Raw genomic sequence first — 23,137 nt, forward strand, 5'->3', positions numbered from 1 at the left:
TATTTGTAATGCAGGGTTTTAGGCACCTAGACCCTGACTGTTTAAGCATATAATTATAACCTTCCAATTAACTATAAATTATGTTAATTTACTCTTAAGTATATAATAAACATTTCTGCCATTATTGGAAATGCCAACATTTCAGAAATTTTCAAATGTATCTTTAAAGTTCCTCAGACAATGCACACTTTCACTATTTCCAGATTAATTGCTCATATCAGTTCATTTCTGATCTACACTTATTTCATTCAATCAAATATAGCTCTTCTGGTTTATAAGAAAGGAACAGAATTGAAGTGTTGTTGGGTTCTCAGCTTTCCAAGGGCTTCTGTCATAAGCATTATCATTCTGTCTTTTTAAAATATCCTATTTGCCATCTAACATAACAACATTTGTTTTCCCTGAGAGTTGAGTTCTTGAATGTAGTGATGCTACGTTTAGAGAGACACCTTAAATACTTCTTAACTTGATTTCCTTTCATAAGAATCTGTCCCAAAAAAAGGACAAAAAACAATTTATAGAATGAAACCATAAAGCCTTTCATAGTGGAGTGTGATAATGGGGCAAATAAAACGTGTAAGTTCTAGTTTTGAACTTAGTAGTCTCACAGTTACCGTATGCAAAATTATATTGATTGATAATTCTGAGTAAATCCGAAGCAGAAGATTCAAAAATATATAAAGAGTAGGACAGCTCTAAACATGAGGAAATTTTTGTGGTAAAGCAATATTTAGCAGATAATGATTGCTTAATTTTTAAATACAAGGTTCTCTTAAGTTCCGATTTGGACTTGCTGTGCATAAAGTGTGTCAAACTTCAGCTACAGACCAGGGGGTGAAGTCGGTCAATTTAATTCCCAAGATCTAAAGAAGGTCGGTATCATTTCATATAGCCCTGGCAGAGCAGATCATTACCAGGCACAAATCTGTTCGTTACGTGCTGAGGGTTTATAGCAAAATAAATAGACTGTCATCATAAGTTCAGAAAATTGTGTGTTCGACCCATGATAATGTGTAAAGGGCGTTTAATAGAGTTCAGCATTTATTCGTTATCTGTATGCGGACAGAGACGGCAGTCGTGTTATCAGCTTTAAAAAAAAATTCGGTAGTTCTGGAGGTCACGTGACGCACCTCACACACAGAGGCGCGCGCGCATGAACCCTCGCATGCTCTGCAGTGCAGGTTTGATTTTAGTCACTGCAGAAGGCTTAACCACAAGAGATTCCACTGGTTCAAACCAGCGTAAACCAGATTTTTTCAGCCCACAAAGGAACAGATTACCTCTTGTATCAAATTCTGCATTGGAGGGAAAAAAAAATCTTTGTTTCAAAAAGATTGATTATCATAACTCAACATTGCGGTATTACACACTTTCATGTCGCCTATGATGGAGCTAGTAGCTCGATAAAATACGAAATCAGTACTTACACTCTAGTCTGTGCGTTCGTTGTTAATTTTCAAAAATAGACCATCTTTTGTTTACTTGAATGCATAACTCTCGGCCTAACTGAAAAAAAAGATTTAAAAAAAAAAAAAACTTCCCATTACCTAGCTTAGCTACAAATCCGGTGTGGAGCTTGAATGCAGCCATGCAGCACAAACAAGATAGAACGTTTTTTGTTTGGAACCTATTGAAAAAACAAATGGGTAGCATTTTTAAACACTCATTGATTATGGCAGGGTGGCATGCCCCAAATGATCTCTATTGCTGAGGAGTAGTTTTAAACTTTGGCCCTTTAAGTATCATAGTCAACTGAAGAATGGTGTCCCCAGAAAGAAAAGAGGGCTGTGTGATCAATTCCCAGATCGTCCCTTTCTGAGAATTAATGTTTGCCTTTTTCTCCCATGATGTTCAAGTAGCAAAGAAAAAGATTCCAATATGTGATAGGCCAGGTGTCTTAGTTTAAAATTTCCCTTCTTCTGTGGAAGAATTTTAACTTTCCATGTGAGATGATGAGATGCTTTACTGGTACACAGTGGATAGCTGCTGAGAGAATGAGTGTATTTAAAAATAATGACAACTTCTTGTCTATTTTGAAAGTATGATAGTAAATTTTCATTTTTATTGAATGCACAGTAAGATATTACACAGTAAATTGTTTACCCTCTTTATAAAGTGTTATAACAATTTTGAAATTTCATTCTTTAGTACTTGAAATACTTTTTCTATAACAAATAAAATAACAGAATAAGCTGGAATGTATGTTGCCTGCCTGGATTTCTAGACAAAAACAGCATTAAGCATTGAGAATTCCAGGCTATAGTAAACATGATACTTTTGGACTAAGAGACTTATAGTGAGCAATTCATAGCACGTTTCTCCCAAAGCAATAGTTTAATTTATTGGCCTGCATATGTCAAGTGTTATAACAGATGTTACAGATATTTAGATGTTTAAAAATTATCAGTTATAGACCTGAATTGCTGAGGATGCAAATTTCAGACCTAGAATGTGGTTTATAGTCTGTAACAACATAGGTATCAGTTTCTGTTCATTTCAGAAACTGTGGTTGTCATCTCAACTATACAGTGATATTGTGGTTTAGAGTAGCAACACACACACACAGAATGAGGCAGTCATGTAATTATATTTTTTTCAAGCTTTTAAAAAGTTAAGTAAAATTTTATCTGTTATGTTTAAAGTGATAGAAAAATGTTCTATATAGGAGAATTAAAATGTTGTCACAGGAGAATTTTCTAACAAGTGAAGGGTATTTTTTTTTTATTATACTTTAGTGAAACAGAATACATTACAAATGAAGCCACATTTACAAATGAAGTTAGAGAGTTCATTACTTTAGCCCAGTTTACAAGATGAAAAGAATTGGAAAAAAAAGAAAGAAAGAATTAAAATGAAAACATGCCATTTGATTGCAGTAGTCTCTTAAGCAAAGTGAAATTCTAAAAATTGACTGATACATACAATAGTTCTAGGATAGTGGAATATTTTCTGATGTATGTCCTAAATAAGTATTATCCATACTGGCATACTTTATTCTGAATTAAAATAATTTTACCTCTAAATACAATCCTATTACTAGAGTGGGTTCACATATGATATTCACATCATAGTTTGTTGTTTTAGGTCCTTACTAGAACCAAAGCATGAACTATTAATCATTTTCATTTGTTGGTAAATCTGAAATCAGTTGTCAAGATTCCAAATACAGAAACATCCTGAAAACTTGTATATACAAAACCTCTTCAGTGGTACATTCTTAGAAGAGAGGAACAGTAAACTTGTTTTCTTTCTTTATAATATAGACTTCTATGAAGTCGTTCCCCTTTATTTCATGATGGTGTCTTAGATGTGCTTTAAAAGAGAATTTCACACTATTCTCTTTGTTTAATGTGACAGTGTGAGAAAGTGATCTTTATTCGTTCAAAAAACTCTGCATGTAGTCTATGTTTAGGTTCTTTTAATGTGTTTGTCTGTGATTTTTAAATGCTAAACATGTAAACAGATAAATTGTCAATGTTAATTCTGTACCCTGTCACACAACTGATCTTTCTTTCCTGCCATTTCTTTCCTTTTTATCTTTTTTTTGTGCATTCATGTTGCAGTTGATAAAATTACGTGAAGAGGTAAGTACTTTCTAGCTTCCCTTTTTTTTTCTTAAATTCTACTTTTCCTTATAAAATTGATTTTCTAAATCTGAAGTAGATCTTTGTATTCATTTTTCTTGGGCAATCTATACATAGCAACATTATTGATTTCGTTGTCCAAAACTCTTCTCTTCTAACTATCTTCTAAAAATCTACTATATCCTAATCATGCTTATTACAAAAATCATAGTTCATTGTTGACATTGGGGAAAAGTTAATATTTTAAAGGCCAAAAAAAGGAAGAATAATAAAGGAATATATTTGCACCAAGTATAATTTTATTTTAGGCTCCAACTTCAAGTTTGCTTTCTTTATTAACTTCTCAGAGAAGTTAATATGATTTATTTTTTTCCTGATATTCTAATTTACTTTACTGAAACTTTGTTCTTACATAATCTCTTTCCCTCACCCCAAATTTTTAGGTTCAAAATAAGACACCATGAATCTATTATCCTGTTGGGGAAACACACATGTTATAAATGCCCTACTTGTCCGTATACATAGATACCTAAGACTAGTCGGAGCTCACGTCATTGTTAAACACTTTCCTTTTTATAGGAAATAGTACCCAAATGAGTTCTCATTTTTCTGTAAGTTGGTTTCATAATGCAGCCCCAAATTATTTTGTGGACTAGCAGATATTTGCAGCAATGTTAATAATTTTATCCTTATATCAATGAGGAATGCTGAATGATTCTGTTTATTTCTTGGTGTTTTTGTTTTTCAGTTATGCCAAACATATCAAATATGCTCTGGTATTCTTTTTCAAAGGTAGTTATATTTTTTATTTAATTAGATTGAATTTTGTTATTTTTGTATCAAGACATAAAATAATGGACCATTTTGCCATTTAGAAATTGCCTAATTCCTTATAATAATCAGTGTACTTTGAATTATTTTCAAGTTTAGATTGACTGTATTGATTGAGGTTTTCCCAGAAATTCTTTATATTTGTAGATCATCATTCTCTGGGTGATGCAAACATTAACTTGGAATTTTGTAGATACTAGTTTTCAATAGCTCTTCTGATTTAAATTGCCTTAATGTTGTCCTTTCTTAGTAAAAGTAATGATGATATATAAACTGAAGGGGGGAAATATGCCCCAAACTACACCCTCACACTCACCAACTTTCTTGCTTTTTTTTTTTTATCTTTTCTGCAAGAAAGGAGATTATCTAGTAAAGGAATATAATTAACTATTATATAGAAGATTATTATTTTCCTGCAAGATAGCATATCTATTTGTATATATTTGCATATTCTCATGTTTAAGTAAAGAATCTGAATTTTCAAATGATAACAGAACTACCAATAGACTTGAAAACCTCCATATGAAGAATCTACACAAAGCTCTTGCCCCCAAATTTAAGCAATGAATATGATTAATAAAATCTTGTGTCTTATTACAAGCAGCATTTTTGAGAGAGGATTTATTTCTGTTAAGCTCGAATGCTGTGCATTTGGAGTTCTTAATTCCTAAAGCTAAAAACATCAACTCTGCATTTCTCTTAAAATATATTATTGTTAGTGGCTTCTTTTGTTGTCCCTGCAGCAGCAGTTTCATCAGCCATGGTATAGAGTTCATGTTTCAAAAACTGTATTCTGTAATAAAATTATAATCAGAAGAATTAGATTGTTCAAGTAATAGCATAATGTATTCTGAAATATTATTCTACAAATTCTTTGATATGGATGTAGCACTGGCATTTATAGACTTAGACTATGGTGATGACACTAAATTGGCATATGGTTTGCTCAGAAGTGATTGTCTCCCAGTCGGGATTCTAATAGTACAGTGAATGTTATCCCAGATTTCTTACTTGCACCTATGCTAAGAAGACAGGCACCCATCTGCTACAAAATATGATGTTTTGTTGTGTTTGGAAGCAAAGTATGCCCTATCCCTCCCTTGTGATGCTCTTTTTGGGCTTCTTTCTGGGAACGGGGCATGCTTGGAGGCAGGGCTGTAGCATAGAGGGAGCTGATCTGGCGTTGGCTGTGCCGAGCTATTTGAATCCTGCATTCTCCAGCTCTCCACTTTGCGCAGCTCCTCACACAAGTTGAGCTCTGTCTGAAGCTCCTGCACAGCTTCACTTACCTGCTTTGAAAAGGGCTAAGAAGTGGGTGAGAGAATGAGTTTGGGATGGAGTGTGGGGGCAAGTTGAAAGCATCAGCTGCCACTGTAGTGTATTTCTTTTCATTTACAGCGACCAGGGCAATGTACAACTAAGGGAACAATGTAAATAGCACAGCTGTTATAAGAACTTGGTTTTAGTTTGACTTAAGTGAAGAGATTCCAAAACTCCAAGTGAGATCCTGCAGGAAAGCAGCTGGTAAACTGATAGTCCTCTGAGTACAGATTTACTCTGATAAAATCGAACCCTCCCCAAGAAGAGTTACTCCCATTATTTGGAAATATACATTTCTTAAAGTTCTTTGAGAAATTCTGCTCCCAGGATGGATATAGAATCCTAAACACATTCTACATTTAAATGCTTTATTTCCTACATTATATATTAGCGTATAAGTAAGAATGTCTATTTCCAGTATTAACCTATAGTTTTTTAATCTATAGTAGCTGTGTGTTTTCTCTTAATTTAGGATTTCATCTAATTTGAAAATGAACAAAAAAGGTTCCTCTTTTCTTAGTCTGGATTAAAATTCAACCTTATATCTGCTTTCACAAATCTGATTAATACCTTTTTTAGAGAATCACCAGTTTGAAGTTAAATCCTTTGTTAAGGTAGAAAACAATATTCAGAGGAGAGAAGAGCAATCCTCACTCCCAGAACCTGCATGTAGGGAGAATTAGGAGTTATAAAGCTATTTTTGACAAGCTTTGGAAGTGTTTAATTTTGTTTAAAAATAGTCGTCACTGCCAAACACATAGAGCTCCCTTGCTCTTCTTTTTCTCAATTACAGCCTTCGGTGACTTGTTATTTCATGATGTAAGAAGCTTTCCTTCTATCCTCCATTTTATTTATTTAGTTTAGCTTTTTTTTTTTGGCAGAGGGAGGGGGCAATATTTCTCTTAATTTCTCCACTGTATATTAGATGACTCTATTAATTATTATAGACTGCTATTGCAGCTTCCTGACCTTCACATCAGGTCCTATCTGTCTGTTCTAAATGCATTGTTTTAATGATTCTCTCCACCCCCCTTCCCCAAAAAAAAATTTCAAGGAAAGCTTTGATGTGGCTTTAGCTGCCTCTAATGTCTGGCCGCATCTCAGATGTGTCACCTATGCCGGGAGGGAATAAGGAAATCACGTTTTGAATGGTAATGATAACATACTAATCACTTCCTTTCTTTGAAGATGGAAGCGAGATATTCTGTCAGCATCCCTGGCTGCTAGAGCTTGGAGGCACTGGTCTAGGTGTATTAGCTTAAGTGTGCATGTCAATACAGCTTGCATCTCCAAGATCCATGGGGGCTCATTAGAGCAAGGTAGATCATTTCGCTCGACAGCCACTCAGATAATGTGTGTGGCACCTCCTTTTTTATTATTATTAGAAAGCATTTCTTCGATTTTAAGTGACATCTGTCAACACAAAGTTGTAGTTGTGATTGCATTTTTTTGCTTTCTTTTTGACCAGACACTAAAACTGATTTGAGGGGGAAAGTACTAATTTATACAAATACATGTATAAATGAACACACACACACAAATACACAGGTACATATTCATATATTTCTTAAGTGTCTAGACATATATATGTTGATGTCCCTTGTATATATTCTCATTCATTCACAGCCATCATTAGCTTATAAATCTGTTTTGGCAACCTGAATAGATCTAGTGTATGGTTAAAAAAAAATTAAAAAGAAAATAACAGTTTCAACATAGAAAGAAAGTTTAGAAGCTGAGAATTTGGGAGAAATTTCCTGGTTTCCCTAAATAAAAGAGGTGCATGTAATTATTGTCATTTTAGTTCAGAGTCTAAAGCACTCTATATGAAAAGTTCACCTTCAATCTAGTGCCATATATTTGGGAATAAACCCACAGTTTTATACACGTGTGCAATGGAGAAACATGTGTCTCTTGTTTCTTGGTGGGTGTCCCAAGTTGTCTTCAAACTAGAAGTGCTGTTTAGTATTCTGTTTTAGTAGCATATGTTGTTCTATATGGCATCTTGCTACACATCCAAAATTGAGGAGCAGTCCCTTAAAAATAAAGTTCTTGCTTAAAAATTACTGTCTGCAGGAATCAAAGGAATAAATGGGTTTTTGAAATGACGCATTTTATTAAAAAATAAACAAATTGGGATCATAGATCTGTGCAAGTGTCTCATCTCTGATGAAACAGAAAAGATCCTGTTGGCTCTAGTCTTCATAACATTCCTCAGTGTTTTGGAATGAGATTCATTGTGGCCACTTTCAACATGAGTCTCCTTTTTAAACAAAATAAGTGGATGGTCCATATATGACTGATTGGAAATTTGTCCATTGTCGTGGTTCCTATAATGAAAGACTTACCAAAAATTAACTATAATAGATTGTGACAATTCCCACACTGCCCCCCCCCCCCCGCAAATGTTAGGGCATACAAAAGCATTATTTTTTTAAAAGGCAAAAAAAGAACATTGTAGACGGCCGTCTGATTTTTCCCCCTTTTTCTTTTTCAGAGGGCACATCTGCTCGATAACACAGAGAGGCTGGAAAGGTCATCGCGGAGACTAGAGGCTGGGTACCAAATAGCAGTGGAAACCGGTAAGAATTCTGAGAGTGAGCAAATTGTCTTGCTTATGCACAGCAGTCTTCACAACACATGACATTTCAGGGAAACTTCAAAGGAGAAGCAGAGACAGCAGCCCGAGATGTGGTTTACATATTGGGGAGACAATTGGGAGCTTATTTGCGCTTATCTTTTTTCAAGTTAAAAGGCATGACATCTACTGAAAACAGTTCCTGAGGTTTAAAAGTATACATCTGAAAAGAGATGGAATACTTTGTCTAAATTCTACATTTGTCTTAATATGCAGTTACATGTTGTCAGTTTACCCACCCGCAATGATTGCTAGCACACCGTGCAATCTCCAGTTGTCTGCTCCTTTACGTTTTATTCACATATGTAAAAATTAACATTTTAATCAAACTAAATGGTGTGAACTGGGGACAAAGAAATAATGATACCTAGTTTACTTTGCTTATTTTTCCTGGTAATGGAAATGCTTCCTAATGATCCTGTATTTTTTTTTTAATCACAAACAGAGCCTATAATCAGATATGAAAGAAAACATTTATAGTAAGCAGCAAGGCTAATGTTCATGATAATCTTATTAGAATTAGTTAATACTGTTTAAACTTTTGGTTTCAATCAACAGTAATTATTAATTTCAGAAATCATAGTCCTAATTTGATTTCTAAGACTAGTTTATTTAAAATAGACAAGTTTTTAAATTATGCATGTTTCATGCAATGAGTATTTTTACATGGTAAATAAATATCCATGAACACCTTAGTGATTATGGGTTTCTTATTATTTGGCTACCCTTTTTAATTTTGTTTTGTGAACGATAGACTGTATAATAAGCTATTTTGTATATTTTCAATAGCACTTGCCAGCATATAAATCACAAAAATATGTGATCGTAAATATTTCTGTAAATTATTTAAAAATTTGGTGTTGCCAAAATGTTTATGTTGGAAGAACATGTATGATGAAAGTGATTTCAAATAATTTCTTTTATGAATGACTATTGTTTTTCTTGCCCTGGGTTCATGGCTCTCTTAGCCAGATTGGTTGGTTTATGTGATGAATCCTAGGGCACTGAACAGGAAGTACACAAATAGCACTGGCATCGTATTAATGGTGAGAAAACTGAAGAAACCCACACTTCCCCCAGATGCTTAATACTAGGGGCTGTCCTTACAGTCCTTATTGATAGCTCTGGAATAAAAGCCAGTCTTTGTGTGTCCTTTTGGTTTGGGGGCTCACATTTAGTGATGACTCTTCTTGGGAAGGATGTAAATAATGGAAAGAGCCTGCACATGAGGTCAAAGGATAAGGCTTAGGTTCTAGCTCTCTTGCTTGTGTGACCCTGAGCAAATCACATAACCTTTCTGAGCCTCAGTTTCTCAATGAAATGTAAATATCATTGCTCATCTCATAATATTCTCTTTTTTAAATATTTTTATTAATTGATGGACCTTTATTTATTTGTTTATTTATATGTGGTGCTCAGACTCGAACCCAGTGCCTCACACATGCTAGGCAAGTGTTCTGCCACTGAGCCACAACCCCAGCTCACTCATCTCATAATATTCCTAAGAAATAATGGTATTTGATAAAGTGTTTTATATGTCATAAAATGTTTTATATGTCATAAAATGCATATATAAATATGTTATTATTACTGTGCCATCTTTTGGTGATATACAGTTATTATCCCATGTAAATAAATTTCGTGTTATGAGTAAATTATATATATATTAATGTATTTGGGGGAAGTCTACTTTTTTGACTATCCTCTGTTGAACATTATAATCAGTAAGGGGATCTTCCTTGACAAAAACATACATTGATGAGCTGCTTTCCCCATGGAACTGGTTTGGGTTTGGGACTGGAAGTAGTCTTGTTGTGACACAGATCACAGGGCATGATTTGGTTGGTTGGATACATAGTTGAGTATCCTTTTTCTCTTTCACTATACTATTCATGCAGTTCCTTCCCAAAGCTGAAGGAAGTCATCATAGATCACAAATACCAAAAGACCACACATTTATCACAGATGTAAGATTGGATGGGATTTGATACTTATTCCTTGTAGAGTATGAATACAATGGTGTGTAGAATACAATGGTAGATTAACTTTAAGGTTTTATAAGGTTAGAAGTTTATTTGTTATAGGGCTTGGGAATTTGGGGTAGAATATAAACCAAATCTGGGAATGAAGTAAGCAGCAGACCTTTGGGAGGTAAGGACAGATGCGGCACAGCCTCTGCCTGGATAGGAGTCACTGTGTTAATTCATTTCCTTGGATAGATTTGAAAGTGGAGTGAGAAGTGAGAAGACTTGGATAAAGTACTTTCCCTATTTTTTTTTAATTAAAATAACGTGGAAGCCATGCATTGTGTGGAGTACCAGGTAGCATCCACACTACCTGCTGCCAGCCCTCTCCTTCACGCTTAGTCAAGCTACAGCTCTGTTTTGATTATATGTAAATTTATGATACTCATCACTTTCTTACAGTAAGAGTACAGAGCAGCATCTTTCAAAAGGAAAAGCTGTCTGTGGCCGTACACACCCAATCTCATCAAAAGAAAAAGTTTTTCCTTCTTTTTAAATTTATTTTCTTTTTTTTTTTTTTTTTAATGTTTTGGGCTGGGGATCAAACCCAGGGCATCATTCATGTTAAATAAGCACTCTACCACTGAGCAACACCCCCAACCCTCAAAAGGAAAACTTTTAACACTTATTGATACCTTTCTTAAAGACAATGAAATACAAGAAGAAAAAGACATGCAAGAGCACAAAAGGCAAATAGTTTATAGGTATTGTAAGCTGTCTGAGAACTAGTTCTAGACTGTGGATCTTCACTAATCCACAGCAAATGAGAAAAGAACTAGAATGTAGTGACTTCCCCATACAGCATATTTTATTAGTTTAAAAATAACACTTTTTTTCCTAGAATTATGTTTTTCCTATTGTAGATAATAAAAAAAATGACTGTTTTATGACATGATGGCAATAGTAGGTAGAAGTTTTTTACATACACACACACACACACACACACACACACAATCTTTACCTGAAAAATAACTAAGTTTGCAACCCTATTTTGGGTTCTTCAGATACTTTTTGAAATTCTACTTGACCACAAAATCTAAGAATTATTGTACTGATTAGAGAGAGAAAATCCCTATCATCTGACCCTATCATTCCTCAGCTGCTTGACTTTGAGAAATCACTTAACCTCTGTGCATATGTTCTTATATTTGCAAAATGAAAACTTGACACTAGATTCTGTGTACCACATAAGGTAGTTATAAAGTAAAATAAGGTCATATGTGTGTGTGTTCATGTATTTGTGCATGCATTGCTCTTAAAAAGTACAGAGGGCTCTGAAAAATTTGATCATTTTAAAATTATCAGCCAAAGTGATTAACTTTTTCAAAATAATTGGCAGAGATTTTAACAAAAAAATATCTATAAGCTTTTCTATTTATTAACTTGATAACCATGGTGGGAAGGAAACGGAGGGGGCAAGGAGTTAGCAAGGATGGTGGAATGTGATGGACATCATTATCCAAAGTACATGTATGAAGACACAAATTGGTGTCAACATACTTTATATACAACCAGAAATATGAAAAATTGTACTGTATATGTGTAATAAGAATTGTAATGCATTCCGCTGTCATTTATTTTTTTAAAAAATCAATTTAAAAAACTTGATAACCATGACAAATTTTATTTTAAAAAAGTAATATACAGCTGGGGTTGTGGTTTAGTGGTAGAGTGCTTGCCTAGCATGTGTGAGGCACTGGGTTTGATTCTCAGCACTGCATATAAATAAATAAAATAAAGAAGTAATACAGAAAATAGGATAGGCTAGAAGAGAACAGAATGTTATTTTGATCACTGATATCTTCCTATCAAATGATAAAATTCATCTTCTAAAATTCTTGAGTCTTTTTGTTTGTTTTTTGTACTGGGGATTGAACCCAGTGGCACTTAACCACTGAACCACATCTCCAGCCCTTTTTATTTTTTATTTTGAGATATGGCCTTGATAAGTTGCTGAGGCTGGCTTTGAACTTGCCATCTTCCTACCTTAGCCTCCTGAGATTATGGGCATGTGCCACCATGCCCAGCTCATTGTTGACATTTATTAAGAGTTTGACAAATAGTTATTGTCTCTTCAAGAACAGGTATTGAGCAGTGGAACACACATTCAGAATGATGATTATTCTTAAGTGCAGTTTATACCCAGTTATGCATCGAGTTTAATATCAATCAAATTTCCTTCATAAATCCCTTTCTATTTCAGAAAATTGATGGCATTACAAGTTAATTGAACAGTTTTATTTAATAAAGGAGGGACAGTTAGAAGAGTACATGATATGAAAGATCTAATGCTAAGGACATTCCAACATAAAATTGGCATTATGAAGACCTATCATGCTCATTAACAAAGCTGCCTTGGGAGCCACCATCATAGACCAAATACTCTGCTGATTATGTGAGCCATTGGCTTGATCCAGTGTGCCATTTCTTGTAAGTTCTTGTCCTATAATCTTTCAATACAAAACTGGCTCTTTTTTCAGTTAGTGGTAGTCAGGTCTGACTTTCAGGTCTTGAGATATCCATTTTATTTGAGATAGGGAGTTAGTACTTAAAACTGTGGGTCATATGCCCTTTGTTTTACAATTCTTTTTCTCCTGTGAAGTAAATACTGCATAATTATAATAGGCACAAAACTAATCATATGATTCATAAAAGAATAGGCTGAAAGAGAAATTATGTGAGGGCAAAAGTGCAGTTCTGTCTCCTTTCAATATGTAAACAGAGAGTTGAAGTGCCCCATGACTATCCTGTCCTGTACTCTAGTGGGTCCTGGTTCACCTGGCAGTACATCTCTGGGCTCTGAGAGAGTCTATTTACATTTTAGTAGTCTCAGATCCCTGAGTTGTGATCTGTACCATTTACAGACCTTGCTCTTGCCATCTCTGAGCACCCATGCCTCATATGTTGGCATCTTTTTCTTGGGAGTTATTGCAAGCCATCTAGCCTTAGCTTCCCATTTGGCCATTTGCTAAACTTCTGCCCGCCTTTTAGTTGTGAAGAGGAGGTGTTCCATCCTTCACCTAGGGCCCTGTGTGAGATGACAACTGGCTATATGAGAAATAATACAGTGATAATTTAACACTTAATATGGGCCACACTGTTCTCAGTACTCCATACCCATTGTCTGTTTAATACTCCGCACATCCCTTTTACAGATGGAAAGGCAGAGTACAGAAAGGTCAAGCTATTTACCACACTTAGAAAACTTGGAGTACAAGGGGGCATTAAGGCGGAATTGATGTGGGTATGGGACATCCTGACATCCTGAGGTGCTGGCCCTGGATGTTCTAGGAACAGTGGTGCCTGATGCTTAGCATGAAGTTGTGTTTTAGCCTTGGAAGTTTCTGAGCACTATCTCCTCCTCCCTCCCTCTGGTGATTACAAGGCTGCTGCTCCCATCCCCAGCTGCTATGGAATAAGGCCATCTAATTCTTATCCAGTAGACCATACTAAACTATGAATGGATTCCACTATCTAGAGTTCTGAAGTGATCTCTTATAGTCAAAATATATCATGTCCTTATATCTATTAATTTTCTTTTTCCATAATTTAGTTAAACTATTAAAAAAACCATGTGCTATGTGTTAAGGATACACTAGTAAACAAGAACTGTAAGGTTTTTATTCTCAGGCAATTTACATATTGCAGGAAAAGGATGGGCAAGATGAGGTAGACATTTTAAAAATTAATATAGACCATTATATGTAGTGGTTAAGTAAAGCAGAGTCTTAAAGGGTACTGATGGTATAGCTTCCTTAGGTCAGCTATTCAGGAAGGACCCCCCCCTCCCCATAAAAGAGCCCTATGTATAAACTGAGTGGTGAGTAATGTAAAGAGGCCATCAGGAAGAAAATCTGGGGCAGATGATTCCAGGGTGAAGGCAGAGCAAGTACATGGACTCTGAAATGAGAAGGTTCTTGGGATGTTCCAGGCAACAAAAAGATGAGCAGAATGTCAGGAGTGTTAGGAGAGAGGAGGTGAGACACATGGTTAGGGTAGAATCAGTGTGCACGTTTGTGGAGCCATGAAGCATGGGAGGGAGTCTGGATTTTATTAAGAGTGTGATGTCATTGAAGGACTCTTGGCAGGCAGGTGGCCTCTTCTGAATGATGGAGAAAAAGGATTGTACGGGTTGAGGGATAGAGAAGTGGAAACAAAAAGTCAGGTTAGGAGGTTTATTATAATAATCCAAGATTGAGTCCTTTTGCCAATTGAAATTCCTGATGCAGGTATTTGGTGGGGAAGATGCAAGAGAGATTATAAGTATTAAATTTATTATTGATTCTTTTAACAATTGGCAAAAGTTGCCAAAAAAAAGTCTTCCTCAAGGATATCCCCAAACAAATGGAAACTTTTTAGTCTTTGTACTTGGAAGGATTTACACATAGACTGTGGCCAAACCATCAGGCTGGCAGTAATGAACATTCATGATTATAAATATGGGTTGGAAACCAAGTTTATGATAATACATTATTGATAATGATATCTTTTTTCTTAGAATTTCTGAAAAGCATACTAAAATTATATATATATATATATATATATAATATTTTATTTATATATGTGGGTTTTGCAAATTGCCTCACAAAAATGTTTTGTTTTTGTCTAACCATCTTAACTGCAGGAAGCTTCTGAATATAAACATACATTGTCATTTTGGTTAACTTTATATCCATCTAAAGAAACAGGTTAGCTTCTTGCTTCTCAGAGTGGGGTTCAAGACCAGCAACAGTGGTGTCCCCTGGGAATTTGTTAGAAGTGGACAATATGGGTCCCCCTTTAGGTCTACTGAATCAGGTCTTCATTTTAACAGGATCAGGTGTGATTCATGTGCACATTGAAATGAATGAGATGCTTACTTTGCAGTCTTAGCACTTAGTCTATGTTTACGTGAACTGGACAGACATCATTTCATCAAGTTGCGTATACATGTGAATATATTTATTTAAGTATATGCACAAAAATTTAGGCAGGTTGGACAGGCACCATGGTACACACCTGTAATCCTGGCAATTTGGGAGGCTGAGGCAGGAGGATCCCAAGTTCCAAGCAAAGCCCTGCAATTTGACTTAGTGAGACCCTGTCTCAAAATAAAAAGATCTGGGGAGGTAGCTCAGTGGGAAAGCACCTCTGAGTTCAATCCCCATCATAAGTAAATAAACAAACAAACAAACAAATAAATAATTCAGCTAGCTAGGTTCAGTTAATACCTATACTCCCTATGGAATAATAAATATGTATTTATGTAATATTGTATCTGTTAATCTAAATATTTGTGACATTGGATATGATGATGGTCTTATTTAGGAACTGTATTAATTGCTTTATTACTTAATTAGAAAAATATGAATAGTCATGACGTGATACCTAGAATTGTTAGTAATCTACCTAGTAATGGTACTCATTTTTCCACTTTATTTTTGTCAAAATAAATTTTATGCCTATGTTTAACACTATTTACTTTTTTTAAGGCCACATTAATTACAATTTCCTAAATAACTTGTTTTTATTAGGGAAATGGAAAGATAAACTTTCTCAATTAGAATATTACCAATGTTGTATATTTTATAAGTTCCTTGCATAAAGGAAAACATTTTCTACGTGAACTTTGTTATAGAATTGATAAGAGGAGATTCTTTACATCTCTGACTCAGGGTTCCCTTGGGTGTCCTGTTTCTTTTCTGTGAAGATTATCTCTTTTTGAAAAGTAAAAGTAGAGATTTCACTTTAATTTTAAGACTTCAGTGCTTTGTTATAGTTATCTAATGTTAAGCATTAGACATTTTTCCATTTTAGGAATATACTTCTGCTTGCCTGTTTTACATGATATGTTCAGATTATTTTTGTTCTTATGGTTGCCTTATCAAAATTTGAATTAATTTTACCTAATAATGTTAGCCAGAGAAACATGGAGTATTTTCTGGAAAACAAATAATTCTTAAATCATAGCATTTTGGTGAGAATTGGGTAATTCATTTACATCACTTTTTTTGTACCTATTTTTTTTAAGAGTTTTCACAGGAAAAGCAATCAATAGTGGTATCCACTTATCTTTTTTTTTTTTTAAACTTAAACTGTGCTTCATGTTCAGAAGTTTTTAAAGAATCTGTGTAAATACTTTTAAAATTTGGGGTGACTTCTGCTATAATTTGATCTTGAACATCCCCCATAGGCTCCTGTGTTAAAGGCCTAATCTCCAGCCTATGGCACTATTGAGAGGTGGTAGAACCTTCAGGACACAGGGCCTAGTAAGAGAAGTCAGGTCCCTGAAGGCAAACCCTTGAAGGGGATTTGGGGACCCTACCATGTCCAATCTCTCTCTCCACTTCCTGACTGCTGTGAGGTGGGCGGCTCTCTTTTCCATGCAATCCCACCTTGATGTTCTAACAGGCCACAGGCCCAACAGCAACAGGGCCAAGCAACCACGGACTGAACACCACTGAGACCATGACAAAACCCCCTTTCTTCCTTATAAGTTGTTGATCTCAGGTATTTTGTCCAAATGACAGAAAGCTGACTAAAATAACTTCCTTTATTTTTGTGTCAAAGTCTTGGCTGATGGAGTTTTCCTGAGCCATTCATAAGACTATGCAGAGATGATGGATATAAGAGCACAATACTGCAACTTTGTCACTGTCTTATCTTTTGCTTCTCAATACTTTCTTTCAACTCACTTAATTATTATTTCTTTAGTCAATTCACTATAGAAAGGAAATATTTATTAAGACAAAATATTTACCACACTTAAAGTCAGTCATTTTCTTTACCATTCAGGAGTTCCCTCCATATATGCTGATATTGTCTTCTCCCGCCTCCTCCTCATTATAGCCTTTTTCTTCTCTTCTTTTTCCTCTTTTCCCCTCTAATTTTCCTCTTTAAGAAACATTTTGAATGTTTCCTATGTTAGGTACAATGTAATAGCTTAATTAAAAACAAATCATTCAAAATACAAATCTAGAATCAACAGAAAGGATTAATGGGTAAAACAGTGCACAACAATAGAAATTTATGCATAAAACTATTTTAGTAGTTGTAAGCTAGCTTGAAACTGAACCAGCATCTGCTGCAGGAAATACCAGAGTTTGAATTTCCCTCCTTTTATGCACTAATAAGTCATTTTTAAGACTCTTGAGAATATATTCAAGAAAGTATTCATTGTGTTTTTCTTGCCCTTAGAGTTGTTGTAAGTTGGTAAAGAATAAACTTCCCATTCTCTAATATTGGTGAGAGAAGTTTAATATGATATGAAAGAAGGTAAATATTACATTTCACTCATTTAACAAACTTCTGTTGAGCAATGCAGGGTGCAGATTTGGCAAGACAAGTCCAGTATCACAATCCTGGGTTATCCAAGTAGGGAATGTTATGGCCATCAACACTGATCGATTATTAGCATAGGTAATTTTGTTTACCTAATTCAGAAAGGCACTGCCATCTGCCACGTTCACATTATTGCAGAAATAATAACAACACTTTGTTATTCTTCAATGTAGGAGGAGAAAATAGGATTTATATGATTGAGTCACTATTAACCATCTATTTGATCTAACCATAGATATTTTGGAGAAATTTCCTATAGAAATACTAAAATTTTTGACACAGAAAATTACCTCTACAAAAGTTTCTCTGTTCATTATTTTGGGTAGTAGGATGTTTTCAGAATTTTAAGGATGTCTCTGCTTGAATAGTATTTTTTAAATGTTGAGAATTATTATTTGACCATGTCCTGTGAATTTTTAAGTCTGCCCAGTTGTGTGAAAAAAAAGTCATTTTTAATGTATAGTTGTCACTTATTTTATAATTACAAGCTATTAAAGTCTTACCTCTAAAAGCTCTGATTCTGTTCTGGAAAGAAAAGAGGAGGTAGTCATTTGGGGTGCTCTTAAAGAATATATTTAATCTGTACTTAAATTTACTTTGTGAGGTTCTCTGAGATATTGGTGAGCTCCATAATGGTAAGAAAAGGATGTCATTTAAACTTTATTTGGAAAACCTCTCCTTAGGTGGTCCAAGGGAATTCATGGGGTTCATTTTTAATCCATTAAAAGTATTATACTCATTTTTAAAGGTGTCTTACCCCATAATGCCTGTCACTTTTCCAGTTGGTTTGTAAGGTACACATGAAGCCATCCTTATTCCATTGCCTCTCTGTGAGCTGAGAAAAAGAGGGACGACCAAAGCAGTTGGCTAAAATGCCAATTTACTTTCAAATATTGCAGTGAAGGACAGTTAAGCTTATGACCTTGTTGCACTGTACTTATATAACTTTCTTTGGGATTTTTTTTAATCAGGTTTATTTTCCCTTTGAGTCTGACTTCTAGTGCCCAGAAGTTTTCTTTTCAGCAGTGTTTATGTATTTAACAGAATTTTCTGAGGTGGGTGCTTCAGAATTTTCACAGCATGGGTTCGCATTGGACTAAGACTTTGTGTACGACTTATATCAAGTGGGAAACTTGATGGGCATGAGCTTTAAAAATGGCTTTTTTTTGTGTGCTCTACATTTGAAGCTTTCGTCTGTATTTCCTGTTGGGCTACAGTGTTTTCCAACGTTGCCACAAGAGAACAAAGTTAACATTAAAAAATAATTTTTTATTGAAGAAGACGTCTTTCCAAGTAAAGTCATTATCAAAGAGGCTGTCGTGGTGGGCCATCATTCATGTACGGCACTGTGTTGCCCTTTTGCATCTTAAGATATAAACTCTAAGTCATAGTTAAATAAATATCTATTTATTTAAAGAGAGGAAGAAACTACCCTAAAGCCAGACAAGGAAAAAAGCTTTTTAAAACTGTCCCCTTTGGAGGAAAAAGAAAGCATGTTGTTGGGTAGTCCTGCCATGGCTCTCCATGCCGCTTTCACTGCCTAAGATACTGGGCTGTGTTGAAAGGTCGATATTTGTTCACACAAGACACCTTTACAGTGGAGCTAATTTTCTTTATTTCCATTTTCAATACATGGCACTTAAATAGAGCACAGTGGAACCTTAACATTTATTCAACAAATAACTTTTAAGCCCTAAGAAATTCAAATTGCATTCATTAGACTTGGACTGGGCAGTGGTTCATCTTTGATATAGTACAAAAAATGCTGCCTTATTATTATTAGCAAAATTTGCATGAAGAAGTAAGATGGAGGAGAAATCAACCCACCTGTTAGGGAAAGTAGATTTTGCGTCATTAAGGAAGGAACAAATCCTGTCATTGTCCTAGGCAATTAGAATATAAGGTTCCTTTAAAAAGTTGGAATATCTTGGCAAAATACCTATGGGGGGCATAAGTAGCTATTGATCCCCTTTCCAACTGTCTTTATATCTGTTACTATATCCTAATAATGTATCTGAAATGGAAATTATTTGATCAGGTTGAGTAAACTGATCCCCTGATATTTCCCCAAATGCTAACTATTTTCACAAATCAGAAAGGATGTTAAGTTTTAATTTGGTTTTATAAAGGAATCAGGATTTTTTTTGTTTCTCTTTCCTTATTAACATATCTTTGAATGATCTATAATGTTCAGAGCTCTATGCAGATCTGCTAATGATAGGGACCTGTTATTAAAACAAACAAGCAAAAAATAAATTCTGTCATAAGAAGGCTGCACAAATTTAAAGGATGCACCAATTTTTCTGGCTGGTGCAGACTTTTACAAAGTCATCCAAATTTTTCATGTACGTAAGTTAAAGAGATTGACTGGAGTGACTTTGTTAATATGAAAAGAAGACCTTTTATTTTTTTTTAACACTATGACTCCAAAAGGTAAGCTTGAAGATGGGCCAGATATCTTACTGCCTTGCTGATATTGCCTGCCAGCTGTGAATTTTCTGACTACAATGAATCCCCTCATTTTTATTGCTGTGTGCAAGGTACAGTGTTTCATTTTTCTTCCTACTTGGGCTTCCTGTAGAATGCACACCCCATATAGTTCTTTAAATTCATACTGTTGTGAGAACAAGTAAGTCTTTCTGTTCTCTCCTTTGTTAACTGTAAACCTTGTGGAGCAACAGTTCTTTCGTGCCCTCGGTAAGTTGCTGGACTGTGCTCAAATTAAACACTGTAAGATTATCAGCAGGTTACAAAGGTGGAGTGTATCTTTCTCTTCCTCATTTTTGAATAGCATTGACTCAATCTGAAAAAAAAATGCTAACAAATTCAAACAAATTAATTGTCTCACACCCACTCCTGGTAAGTTGGGAGTTCATGTCTTTCACATTAAAAAAATTGGAAGAACACGTGTACAATTTGTGCAGTCCTTTGAGTATAAAAAGAAATTATACATATACATAGGAATTATTTTTTAATACATAGGAATTATTTTTTAATCCATGAGTCAAGTCAGATCACCTGTTTTTTTTTTTTTTTTTTTTTTTTTTTTTTACCTGCAGTCAAGCAAAATGGAATGTGCCTGGAACTTTGCATTTAAACAGGTCCAGGTTTTACTCTTGCCATTTAATAACTGTGAGACTTCTGACAAGATCAATAACCTTTCTGATTCATACCTTCCTAATATATAAAAGCCTCACAGGTCTCTTGTGTGGAAGTTATGATGAGAGATAGATGAGGTGAATATATAAATCTCCCACACAGTGTTAAGTCTATCATCAGCGCTCAGGAAACATGAGTTTCCACTTGTACTAGTTTGCATAGTAGTACTAGCTGCTATAACACACTCCAGTTATTCCAGGGGCTTGACATAGTGATATTTACTTATCAGTCTGGGAGCAGTCTATGCAAGGATTCCAAGTAAGCAGCCAGCCTTCCATGTAGTGACTCAGAAACCCAGGTTTCTCCCACCTTTGTGGCTCTGCTCTCCACTGGCTTTGCAGTCTCTACATTGGTCAGCAGGCAGGCAAAGAGAGAATGAAGACACACCCACTTTTAAAGGTTGACTTGATTCTGCCTACAGTCCACTGGTAATGGCTATGTAGTCTAATGGTGCCCTCTGGATGCAAGGGGGTGAGAATATATAGTGTCAACTGGGCAACCACTTTCTAATCTCAGTATTGTACTAAATAAGAGGAAGAACACATACAGGTGAGGAGTTGATCCTCCTAAGCTGTTTATTTCTTGCTCACTTCATTGCCTCATAAGCAATCAGTTTAAACCTCACCTATATTATTAAATATAATAGGAAGAAATAGATGGGTGGCAGGGCAAGGTTGTAATTTTCCATAATTTGTGACAAATGAGACTTTATTTCTCTGGTGTCTATGTTCTATTAATAGACACAGTAAGAAGTCTAATATTATTTGCTTTCTTTTCTACCAGGCATTTATCTTTATTCCCTTCTCATATTTATTTATATTTCTTAGATCTGTAACAAAAGATAATTCTTCTGCATGTGTTTGTCTAAGTGTTGACAATCTTTAGACCTTCACAAATTTATACATGCCATTTCTAAAGCATGTGCTGAAAGTACATTGCAATCTATCACAACCAACAGGAACTTAAGGAGACATGGTGACTAAATAGAATGTGTTATCGAGAATGGGATCCTGAAACAGAAAAAGGACATTAGGACAACAACTAAGGAAATATGAGGAAGATATTGATTTTAGTTAATAATGTATTAATATTGGCTCATTAATTGTGGCAAATGTACCATGATAATTTAAGATGTTAATAAAAAGGGTAACTGGGTGTTGAGTAAATGGTAACCCCCTGTACTATGAGAATAATTTTTCTATAAATCCCAAATTGTTCTAAAATGAAAAGTTGATTTAAAAAAAAATACATTTACAGGGGCTAGTGATGTAGCTGAGAGAACACTTGTCTAGCAAGTATGAGGCTCTGGGTCAATCCCTAGCACCAAAGGAAGGAAGGGAGGGAGGGAGGAAGAGGAAAAAAAAATACATTGCAGTCACAGCCTTCTTCATATTTTGAGTGCACATACCATTATACTGTTTGTTGCAGACCTGGCCTCTGCTTTTTAACTTTTTACTACCCCTGTAGATAACTTGTCCTTTTCAGTAACTAATAGGATCTATGTCTATGTGAAAGCATCTTGCCAGAAGTGTAGTACTAGAAGATGTTCTAGATTTATTTGCTTCTTTTCTTCCTTTTCCTTCTGGCCTCCCTCTATTTTCCTATGTTCTTCCATTAATTTAAAAAAAAAAAACAATATGAACTTTTATTTGGCTGTTGGAAGGAACAGGCTAATAAATTCCTCAATTTCATGACTCCAGGAAGTATTGGATGTATATAGGGACACAAGTCCCAACATTCATGTGGTTCATCCCCATGTTCAAGGTGTGCAGAAAGAAACAGAATAATTTACTTAACAGAAGAATGACAGTTAATGTTTTTCCTTTTTTAAATCTAGAAAAGCGTAATAGACCTAGTATAATAATAGAAATTATTATATAAGAATAATGGGGTTATAGGTAATTTTTCTTCTTTTGGATTTTCTAAAATCTTACTGTTTAATTTTACAGTTAGAAAAAGAACTTTATGTTTAATAGTGCCAAAAATTTATCCTAGAAAAATTATTTCAGATGATAGTTTCTCAAATACACCTATACAGACATGCATGCATGCATGAGATTTCATATGTCAATATCAATTATTTTTGTTTCTCTTTAACTTCCTAGATTGTAATAGTAGGATTTATATCTAAAGGTCAATGTCTCAAAAATTCTATAGCAACAGATTTTTAAAGCACTCTGTCTTTAACTTGTTGACCTATATCTTTGGAGTGTTCTGTCTTCATAATGATGATTTTCTGATTTATCCAAACACATTTGTAC

The 23,137-nt window shown here is 34.8% G+C and overlaps 1 protein-coding gene across 8 annotated transcripts in view; it reads left to right on the forward strand.

Annotated features, from left to right (window-relative positions):
* Positions 1–23,137, forward strand: part of VTI1A (vesicle transport through interaction with t-SNAREs 1A) — a 443,239-nt gene that overhangs the window by 68,291 nt on the left and 351,811 nt on the right. For 6 of the 8 annotated variants that reach the window (XM_081268185.1, XM_081268187.1, XM_081268182.1 and 3 more), the window contains exons 5-6: positions 3,564–3,584; positions 8,233–8,317. In XM_081268185.1, the coding sequence (XP_081124311.1) occupies positions 3,564–3,584; positions 8,233–8,317 (106 nt within the window). The remainder of the gene's footprint in view (positions 1–3,563; positions 3,585–8,232; positions 8,318–23,137) is intronic. The other 2 variants (XM_081268189.1, XM_081268183.1) reach the window with 1 other exon arrangement.

This window comes from Spermophilus citellus (genome assembly GCF_964194105.1).
Source record: "Spermophilus citellus genome assembly, chromosome: 15".
NCBI classification, from domain to species: Eukaryota; Metazoa; Chordata; class Mammalia; order Rodentia; family Sciuridae; genus Spermophilus; species Spermophilus citellus.